General features: G+C 37.6%; 1 protein-coding gene and 1 long non-coding RNA gene across 2 annotated transcripts in view; one reads left to right on the top strand and one right to left on the bottom strand.

Annotated features, from left to right (window-relative positions):
- LOC107710492 (uncharacterized) overlaps window positions 1-11,513 on the top strand; it is a 40,190-nt gene that overhangs the window by 841 nt on the left and 27,836 nt on the right. The window contains exon 2 of the mRNA XM_016515279.1: window positions 8,003-8,343. Coding sequence (XP_016370765.1) covers window positions 8,029-8,343 — 315 coding nt within the window. The 5' untranslated portion in view covers window positions 8,003-8,028. The remainder of the gene's footprint in view (window positions 1-8,002; window positions 8,344-11,513) is intronic.
- Window positions 4,906-5,446, bottom strand: LOC107710495 (uncharacterized). The gene is made up of 2 exons (XR_001636606.1): window positions 5,390-5,446; window positions 4,906-5,272 (listed from the first exon to the last, which is right to left on the bottom strand). It is a non-coding gene; the product is annotated as an uncharacterized LOC107710495 (long non-coding RNA).

Here is an 11,513-nt window from a genome sequence, read left to right as displayed (position 1 = left end):
GCAATACCTTTATTGAAAAATCCTAATAGCCTACTTGGGTTGACTGAACACACTATTGCATTGACTCATATTTTTGTTTTGCTGTCTGCTCTCCCTGCCTACCTAAACTATAAATCCATGTGAATATCTGTCTGCTAAATGTATTAATGTAACTTTACAGTATGATGTCCTTTAGCATAAAGTATTCTGACATGATAATAATGGGGTGCTCCTAATAGCCTAACAGTTGCTAGCAGTTTAATACTCAGCTAAGTTAACAGACAAAACTATAGTGACTAAGGGATTATATTTGGGGATCCGTGGCATTAATTGTTGGACAGCGTGTTCTCTCTTTTACACACACAAAGACTTTATCAATAAAATAGTTTTGGGAAAGCCGGTCATATGCGAGTAATTCACATTCACGCGCTCTCTTCTGCTCTCTCTCTCTCTTCAGTAACTGCACACGGCTCATTCCTCTGTTAGATCTAAATTTTATGTAACGGAGGCTCGGGGTGTTAGTAAAAATATTCGAAAGTAATTGTTTCACGTCGTGGCCGCACTATCATATTGGGCTTCCTTTTTCGATAGGCTACTAACGAGAGAATGTCTCCACTCAAATCCGTGCACTCACTACCATATTTCCTTACGGCGTGTATCCACTGTTGCAGCACGAGAACTGCGCTCAGTGCGGCTCTAAACACCAAGCGCGAGCGGCAATGAGCGGCGTTGAATGACAGAAGTGATATTGCACCAATTACAAAGAATCACGAATTTCACACAGCAGTATGGGACACCATTAAAGGGGAAGCTACATGACAGTAGATTACGGACTTGCGAAGCAACAAAACAAGTGGGTATACCGAGGGTATACGCAAATATTGATCCTTAGAAGTCGTAATACGCAAACATCCCGGGGGAAAAAGTAAGCATACGGCGTATACTTGCCCCGACTACACCACTGATGCTAAATTATCTCAAAATAACTATCTCAGCAAGTATTTTCATGTCTTAAATGAACGTAAGTGGAGAAATAAATCGCACGTGCATTATATTGGATCCATGCATTCGGTCTTAAAGGGGCAGCAGCCTATAAATACCTGCTGTTTAAGCGCCACCTGCTGTCAGAGAGTGACATTTGCGTCTCATTCAGCCAGTCTGCTGTTTTTGTTTCGTTCAGATTTTTTTAGTATCACAAAGCTAAAGTCATACCTTTTTGTTTCAAATTTCAAAATGTTACAATCTAAATAACATGTGTGCAGCATCTTTGTTTGGATCGTGATTAAAATACACAGGCAAAACCTTAGTTTACTTGCAAGGAGAAATTTCTTTCAGGCTATAAGTACAGTCGTTTGCAAAGTTAAATGAATCAGCTTTTTAAATGAATCAGTTGATTCAACTCACTCATTAAGACAGTCACTTGCTGCTGACAGTTGTAGTTTCATATTTTAAAAAGTAGCTTATTTCATTTTTGCAATCATTTAATATTTCTAAATTAAAATGTTATATTTAAACTTAACATTTATGCACAATACATCTATGAATTTTGTTGATCGTGATTTCATTTGATTGTTAATAGCCAGCATGTCTTTTTATTCGATTGAATTTGATTAAATAACCTGACATGAGGACACAGATCTAACTTTTATAATACTAATAAGCCAACATCTCTGGCTTTTTTTTTTTTCAAAGTTATTTCAGGGTTTTGATCTCTCAACTGAGAAAACACATCCTGTTTATTATATTATAATGAATAATTAATATTGCATTTAAACTTTAACTATAGCCTAGACATGTTGCATATTAATTGTGCTATTTATGAACCTCAAATCATATTAGGGCTGCACGATAAATCGCATGCGATATTTAATGCGCATCTTGTCAGTAAATCCCATTCTGTAATCAGCGGTAAATCTCCATCACGTGCATGCTTTCACATGGAGCAGCATTTACTACACAGAGCCATTGTTCATTGACAAGCTGCGCAAAATCACAATTATATTTTGCGCATGTTTTGCGCAGCTTGTCAGTGACATTGTGCAGCCCTAAATCATATGATTGTGTATTTTGTGTTACTCCATAATGATGTTCAGTTTGAGGGCATTTGTATTGTAGGTATAGCCAGGGCCCAAACATAACTTCAAGCCCAAGGGCCCCCGCCCCCTTAAGTCCTGCCCTGTACAGGGAGGTGAGTTTTAATTATGGTTGGAGCTGAACTCTGCAGGGCTGCGGCTCTCCAGGACCGGAGTTCGCCACCCCTGAACTATAGGCTTGTTTGAGATGAACTACACTGATGATCTCAATCAGCTGTGTTAAATAAGGAAGACATGCAAAACATGCAGAGCAGGGGGCCCCTGGGACTGGACAGTTAAGCTAAAAAATATATAGATGGCGTCTGAAAGTTGCGTTTGGTGGTCAGTTTGTGTAAATATTTCTGGCTAACTTTTTGCACTTTTAATGTTATTTCTATTTCTGTCAAACGATTAATCGCGATTAATCACATCCAAAATAAAAGTTTTTGTTCACATAATATATAAGTGTGTACTGTGTATATGTATTATGTATATATAAATACAAACACATGCATGTATATATTTAACGCCATTTCTAGCCACTGGGGGACCATAGGCAGGCTAGGGGAACTCATATTAATGTTAAAAAACCTCATAAAGTGACATTTTCATGCCATGGGACCTTTAAACCGTTACGCTGCCTCAGAAGCTTGTCCGAAATCAGTTTCATTAGGTGCCTTTGTGCAAAAACGCTGCCTGCAAAGTCATTGCGTGATAGCTTAACGCTGGCCGCACACTAGACGATTTTAAGGCCGATTTGCACTTGGGTGGCCCGATTCGAGGCTTGTCGCAAACCATTTTTGTCCAAAAATCCTCTATTGTGTGGTGTCATTACGATTATTTAACTGCTCCTGATCGAGACGGAGCATCCCCGAACTCAAATGTTTGATATTTAGGACTCTTGATTGGGCTGCCTCTGGGTTAAGGCTAGAAGGGATACGTATGGTGCTACTGGGCATGCGCACATCAATACAGTGTAATTTGTCACACTGTATAACAATAATTAAAAATGTTTTAAATTATTGTAAGGGGTCGGTTTAGGGTTGGGGTAGGTGTAGACGTTACTAAAACACAATCTAATAGGTAGAAATTTAATTTCATTGTTCGTTTCCGGTAGGAGCTGTCTCCCTTCTGGCCACAACCCTGCCTCTGACATGATACCCACGATAGCCAATGAGAGTGGCCAAGCGTCACCTACCGGATGTTGCATGCTTCTATAGCTGAAACTTGGCAGCCACAAACATGCCATGAAAGCAGAGAACATTACCCATATTATTTTTTATACTTTGTTTTTCTCTGTGGATCAAAACGCAAATTGTTCTCAGTTCTTCTTCTCAAGTCATATTTGATCTCGCGAGTCTCCGTGAGATCTCGTGTCACTGTGAAATCGTTCCTACAATCATCAAGTTTGGTCTCGTGGTCTGGTCGAATCGTCTAGTGTGCGCATTCAGCGGATTATAAGGCTAAAAATCTGTTGAACTGTCTTCATGTCTGTGGTCTCCTATGGTTTTAAAATCGTTTAAGATTAGAAAATTGTCTAGTGTGCGGCCAGCCTATGGCAGCGAGGCAGCAAGTCAGCTGCCTAGGTTTTCGGTTGTAGCCAAAAATGCGCAGAGCAGGGGGCCCCCAGGACTGGAATTGAGAAATACTGCTATACATTCAGAAAGGAATTAAAAGCAAATACATTTTACAGATTACATACATACAGATTGTAGCGACCTGTGTGTATATGTTGCTTCAAGAGAGTGATTGTATTTTGTACCTTTCTATCATATAAATTAATTAATTAATTCATAATCATTTATCATTTTATTATTCCATTTAATCATGTAGTATTGTACATTAAATTGTCAACAATAAAACTCTCAATATTGAAAAAAAAAATGCTGGGTATCTCGGCAGGACCAAAACAAATGGGAAACTGTTTTAGTGGAACTTTCACAGAAAGAGCAATTTATTTCGATATCACTTAAAATAATAATAACAATATTTATTTATTTATTTTTGTACAAATTGTTTGGTAGGATAGAGTCTATGAATTTTATTGTATGAGTTTCTTAACCATTTGGAGGGATCTTTGAGGCAACAACTTAACCGGAGTTCAATTTGCAGTATTAAAATGATTGTTCCAGTAAATAAATAAAGAGGTACAGATTAAATAAATAAATGAGGATGTAGCTTTATAGTTGTTAGACTTGATATGATGTTAGAATTAATGAATTAATTAATACTGATAACAGAATAACAATTGACTCCTACTATTGAAACCTATTTTCTTTGATATCTTGTCCACATTTCATGCTACTTTGCATGGGCTCATATTTTCTCTTTTCTTTGCATGCCTGTTAGTCCAGTTTGTTCACTATTTCATTATAACATATGGAGCATTTGTTTAAAAACCTTTTCTATTGTAGCTTCATTGTAGCTTCTATTGTAACTTTAAACTTTTCGTTTGGTTGGCTGTTGATTCTCCTGTTGTTAAATTTGGAAACCACATACTAACATTCTACTTTAACTAGATATGGTAAAAATAGTAGGTCTAATAGTATATTAGTACAGCTCTGAATTCAGCCTCTTCCTTTGGCATTTATCTGCTGTAACCACTAGATGGCACTATAATGTTAAGATAAGAACATCACTCAAAGAGCGAGAACCTAGGTCCTACCCAAGCGAGATATATCCAGCTGCAGACCCGCAGCACCCCAATAGTATGTTCAGAACCGCAGTCACAGAACCGGAAGTGAGGGGCGGAGTTATTGACAATGAGAGAGCACGGTGAGTAGTCTGTAATGTTTTTGCGATCATATGTTTAATAATGATCGTATATATTACGTTAAGCATTTATCTGCCAAGTAAATCTTCGTTTTCTTTCCGAATGTCAAATATTTCAGAATGCACAACTTCCAGTGCTTCTTTCAAGAGGTTGATGCTGGTTGAGTTTTCTTTCACCATGTCTTTTATTTCCTCGGATGATTGTTTGATTATTTGAATGATGCTGTGCTGTACCTGACTTAAGGTTAAGTCCTCTGATGCATCTCCTTTTGCGAGCTTCTTCGGCGGCTGTGTTTTAGACGGCATGTTTGGGAAAGAGTCACATTCACCTCCTTTTTTGCTACGGCAAGTGTAGGAGTGTGTGTCGTCAATAAGTCTTTTCTCCGTCATCTTTTGAACCTCAACGTCCATCTCTTCGGGAACTGACAAATCCATGGTAACTCACTCTTCTATAGAATTAAATAAACCGCAGAACTAGCAGTAAACAGCGCGAATTTATGCCAGAATCGCAGTATCACATAAAACGAGTGTGACTTTTTTCTTATATCAACATTAGTAAGACCTACCCGAACTTTATTTTACGCAGCCATGCAAATGCAACTAGTCATGCCGCCATCTTGCGCCAGCCCTCTTTGCCCATTTTCGATTATCCGGGAGTGACACGCAGTGACGCGCTGCCAAGATGGCGACAGCCGGCTCCGCCTACTTTTGAGCTTCAAAAACACTCTTCGGAAACCTACGGGTGACGTCACGGACACTACGTCGATGTTTTTATATAGTCTATGGTCCTACCTAGGGCATAAACACAGACAAAATGATAATTAAACTAGAAAAAAGTTGAGGAACTTATCAAGGAGATAATCAGAAACTAAGGCAACTAAGGAAACAGGAACTGAACGCAGGAAATGTAAACACAAACTAAGAATCCAAAGAACAGAGAAAATGCCTTTATTGTATAGGCTACCACCATCTACACCACTTGTGGATTATGCATAGACAATTTAATGTATTATAATTAATGTGGATAAATCATATTTTCCTAAAAACAAATAACATAATTGCATAATCCCCTGCATACCCTCTCGGAAAGAAAAAAAAAAGTTTCGGAAGCTGTCATTGGGGCGGTACCCTTTCAAAAAGTACACTTTTGTACCTTTTAGGTACTAATATGTACCTTTAGGGTACCCTTTAGGCACAAAAGTGCACCTTTTGAAAGGCACCACTCCAGCGGCAGCTTTTGTAATTTTTTTTGAGAGTGTGTAAGACCAGGGATGTTCTTGCTGTGACATTCTCAGCCTCAGATATCACGCCCACACTGCATTCACTATGTGGTTAGGCAAAGGTCTGACTTCTGGAGACAATAGCTGTGAGGTGACTTTGCTGCCCACTGGGCCACTTTAGCTATATATTTTAGCTCTATATTAAAACAGTTTTGCCATGCATTTCAGAAATGACTAAAAAAATGTCTGTAAAGTCTGTAAAGTTACATTGAAATAACAAATAAAATATAACCTTAAAGGGGTCATATGATGCGATAGCTGGCCAATCAGAGCACACCTCGCTTTTCAGACCGATTAGTTTTGTAAAAATCGACGCGTTTCAAAAAGGCGGGGCATAGAGGAGAAACAATAATGTACAGTATGTGGAAAATAATGTGTTTTTTTTACTTTAAACCGCATAAACACATTTCATTACACCAAATACACCAAATAATGTTCTTTTTAGCAGCATCATATGACCCCTTTAAAAGCAGCAGGCTAAGCAGAGCATGTAGTTCAAATAAATCTTTAACTGTTGTACAAACATGTATATCATACACTCAAGACCTACAAAAGGCCTCTGAGCAGGGTAAAACATGAATGTATTTCTCTGGAATGCATGTGAGACTCTAACAGCTCATTTTGTGAGTCAAAGTAAAACCTGCTGTGGTCTGATCTGTTTAGAAATGTGGTTTGACCATGGTACCAAGAGAACACTAGTCACTAGTCACCAACATGAACTATGACAAGTGTCACATGTTGGTGCAAATGGAGACATTTGAGCTGCAGATCTAAATGCAGTAGTTAAACAAAACACAAACCATGTAGGTTGGTTTGGGTTGTGCTCCAGAGTGTTTTTGCTTTGTTTAATTGACAATAACGGACCACTGATGATAATAAACCAAGAACTGAACCAAAAAGTGAGCATAAATACACAGGACAAAAAGGGGATCTAAGCTAGAAACAGGTGAACAGAATAGATTTTTTTTTTTTTTTAAGCTGGCGGAGAAAGGGTTAATAGAAGATGGATAAACATATTCAACCAACAAGTGCTTGAGTGGTGCATTGGGTGGGTGGTGGTCAAATCCTGTGGGGAAAGAATCATGCGCAGCACTATTACTATCACAGTTTAAGACTGATGGTTTACCATCTGTCACAGAAGTGTTCACATATTTCAAGCGCTTTTATTTGACAATGGTTAACAAGTTCATTTTGTTCTGCTTGTGGCATCTGTTTGGTAAGTTATGATCGTATTCTTAATTTGTGTCAGGTTAATAAGTAGGTCATGAACTACTTTTTAGCCAGGTGATTTACATTGTTTGTTAGACCTACATAAACGATGCTGCAATCAAATAAAAATGCATTTTACTGATTTGAACCACAAGCGAAAAACCACAAGATTGAAAAAACACAGCAGAATCTGTTCTTGCCACATTTGAATATTGATGATCAGACATCAGCTAAACATTTATTTCTTGAAAAAACAGGATGGGGAGTAAATGATGACATCATTTTTATTTTTGTGTAACAATCTAAAAAAACAGAAAATAAGCTATGTAAACCATGCAATCACCTTTTAAGTTGTTTTACTTCCAGTTAAAATGATTCAGAGGGGAACTGAATGTACAGTACCGTGCTTCCCACTAGTTCACACTGCATTCTCAAAAATAATCTGCAATGTAAGATCACTGTTAAAAACTAACTTGCTCTGTCCATTTAGTCCATTTGCTCTGTGTGTTTGGCTTCCTATAACCAATCATTTTCCAGAGTAGGGGCACTAAAGGGGCCAACTGAGGGACTGTATAATTAACAGTCTTCTACTGTTCTTTGGTCTTTGTTTTACATTTGAATGGTTTAAATCAGTTATTTTATTTAAACAAAGTTATTAACCCTTAATCTTTGACAAACTCTGTTTTCCAGGTGTCTTTGGTGTTGATGTGGATGGAATGGAGTTGGTATCAGTGAAGGAGGGAGATTCAGTGACTCTAAATTCTGGTCTTACTGAAATGACGGATGAAGATCTGATTCTGTGGAGGTTTGGATCTGAAAACACTTTAATAGCTCAAATCAATGTAATGGCCGGCAGCATCACTGTATATGATGATGATCTTGATGGGAGATTCAGAGACAGACTGAAGCTGAATGATCAAACTGGATCTCTGAGCATCACAAACACCAGAACTGAACACGCTGGACTCTATAAACTACAGACCAACAGTGTGAGCAAGAGTTTCAGTCTCACTGTCCATGGTGAGTTATCAGTTTCACATTTTACTACACTTTTAAAGGTTCTGGATCTTAAAATTTCAATTATTTTCACCTTCAGTTATTAAAATGACTAAATCATTTCAACATTTACGCAAATGTAGAGAGAGGACTGACCATGTTATAGCAATTATCATACTTGTTGGCTTGGGTCGCTAAAAGTGCATTCACTCTCTCGCTCTCTCTTTCTCACACACACACACACACACACACACAGTCTGATCAGCTATCCTTGTAGGGACTCTCCATAGGCGTAATGGTTTTTATACTGTACAAACCGTATTTTCTATCGCCCTACACCAACCCTACCCCTTACAGGATTGGAGCTAAACTCTGCAGGACACCGGCCCTCCAGGACCGAGTTTGGACAGCCCTGCCCTAGCCTGTCTAATTTCTAGTCACTTCAGATAATCTTAATTATCAATGAAATTTACAAAATATACTACATTAACAACTTTTTTGTTTGTTTTTTTTTACTTTGAGAAATGATAACGTTCCCTCCACTCAAGCCTCCTCTTCCTTCGAGTGAACACCTGTTTTTGCACACTGCCTCCCAGTGGTTTAAGCTCAAAATGCACTTTTACGTTCTGGACCCCTTTTGCACGTCTCCTTTGTCCGAAACACCCATTTCAGGTCTTTGAGTCCTTGGGAACAACTAATTAGAGTTAATAGCTACTTTCAGTAGCCTATCAGTATCAGTATTGATGAGACATACACTGACTGACTGACTGAAGGTGCAATAAACACGCTATTCTGATTTATTCTTTCTTCTCTCATATTTCCAGCTCCTCTGGCTGTTCCTGTAATCAGCAGTAACTCTTCATCAGCAGCAGCAGTAGTGCCAAAATGTGAACATCCTAACATCACTGAACTCTGTAAGACACATGCAGGTACGTCAATGCTTGCTGTTACCAGACTCCTAAACTTTTAAGATGCCAATAGTTATTAAGCAAAAAGCAAAAAAAACTAACAAAAAAACAACTTCTGTTCTCATTTATTCTAAGCAGATTTGAGTTTTTGCAGATAATATTCTTAAGATTCTTGTAATTGTGAGTTCCTAAAAGAGACTGTTTAGAAATACAGGTCTGTTTTATCATTTTATTTATTTATTTGTTTTTTCCCAGAAGTTCACGTCCACGGTTGTGATGCTGCTGAAGCAGTGATCCGATTGGTCGTCACTGCTCTGATGGGCGTGGCTGCTGCAGCTGCTGCTGTTCTTCTGGTCAATGACGTCAGATCAACAAGAGGTTGAAAGAAAACAGAACAGATTAAAGATATTGTGACATATATTGGAGTTTTAATCGTACAGATGAAAATATGTGTTGTCCAATTGTTTAGTTATGGCCAAACGAAGCTTTGCTCTCCATCTAGTGGCCAAAATGATGAATATGCTTTAATATTTCATTTTTATAATGCCATCCATTTTATCATCATCGTCAAAATGTGAACATCTTAACATCACTGAACTCTGTCAGACATATTCTGGTACGTCAGTGGTGATATTAGCGGGGTTTTTTTCTTTTACCAGCCTGATAACTTTAAAGATGCCAGAAATGTATTAAAGAAATAATTAATCTAAAAATGAAACTACTCATTCCAAGTAGATCTGGGGTTTTGCAGATATCTTTTGCCAATATTTGTATCTTTATCATTTTGAGTTCCTGGCAGAGATGCTGAACAGCTCCCTTTTATCATTGCTCTTTTTGTTTCTTCAGAAGTGCACATCCGCTGTTGCGATTCTACCGAAGCTGTGATCCGATTGGTCGTCACTGCTCTGATGGGCGTGGCTGCTGCAGCTGCTGCTGTTCTTCTGGTCAATGACATCAGATCTACAAGAGGTTAAAAGAAAACAGATAAGACTTCATATACTGAACTAAAAATATTGGGATATATCTTGGAGTTGTATTCTGTATTCTAAAGATAAAAATATGTGTGGTCTAATTGTTTAGTGACTGTAAAACGAAGCTTTGCTTACCAATACTCTATTTTGGATCGTAAAAGCTTCATTACCCGAATTGTTTCAATATGGTGTAGCTACATCAGGGCCCTCTGGTGTCCAAAACGATGAATATTCTTCAATATTTAATTTTACTCTGTAGTGGCATCTTTATATGGCTTTATTAATTAAACTCCTTTCTTCTTCTTCTTCTTCTTCTTCTTCTTCTTTTTCTTCTTCTTATTATTATCATGCTTACTTTTTTTTAGCAATACTACAAATGATTTGGATGTAGCCTAATTCTAAATGTAGAAATATGTCATGCCAAATAAAGCACCTTCAACTGAAAACCACCTACTGAACTGATGTAAATCTATGAACCATATAGGTCCTATACTTACATAATAAAATTGTAATTTTTTTCTCATGCAGATGAATACATATGATCAGGAGCTGTTTTCCAGCTCTAATTAAGCCTACATTAACCGTTCTTAATTTTTTGTGTGTCCTGTGTTAATGAAGTACATTAGGTCTTAAGTTTCTCCAATCCTTATTTCCCTTTTTTTTTTTTTTTTTTGAAAGTATGTACAGAATATGCTTCTTTTAACATGAAATCTTTACATGAGAATATAATTTGCTCAAATAGTAATCATTTATAGCATTTAAATATACCTTGGCGCGCAACAACCCAAACTCGTAAAATTGAAAATTAAAATGAGAGACAATTATCCGTTTGTAAATTGCTCCAAAAAAATTTAAAATGAAAGTTTGAAGCCAACTTTTCATTTGGTTCATTTTGATGGTGCGAATTGAACAAAGAACTGCAAAGGGTTACACGGACCAAACTGTGGGTCATATTAGTAGGGTTACAAATATAAAAATTTAAATCAACCCAAAATGTATTGGTCCATGGCGGATGATGTCCGGATCGCATTCATACTTAACGAGATTTGGCTGTACCTACTCTTTTAGCGCTCGTTAAGTAAGTACTTAATGAAATTGAGTAGGCGGTTTCGGACGCAGCCAATGGGTTTTTTGAATGGGAGTTTGGTTAAATACCCCAAAATAAGGTCTGTGGTTCACACAAGCTCAAGATACTTTCACGTTTTATTCTAGGACATAAAACACACCAGTTACACCCCACTCGTGATTTTTTAAAAACTGTTATGTTTCTTTAAAAAGACATTGCTAACAAGTTGCTAAATGGGACTACAGGCGCTGTCGGAGCCA

Source organism: Sinocyclocheilus rhinocerous, unplaced genomic scaffold (assembly GCF_001515625.1).
Source record: "Sinocyclocheilus rhinocerous isolate Xijiao unplaced genomic scaffold, SAMN03320098_v1.1 scaffold5255, whole genome shotgun sequence".
Lineage (NCBI taxonomy): Eukaryota > Metazoa > Chordata > Actinopteri > Cypriniformes > Cyprinidae > Sinocyclocheilus > Sinocyclocheilus rhinocerous.
The sequence above is the reverse complement of the archived record's forward strand: the minus strand, read 5'-3'. Positions and strand labels throughout refer to the sequence as shown.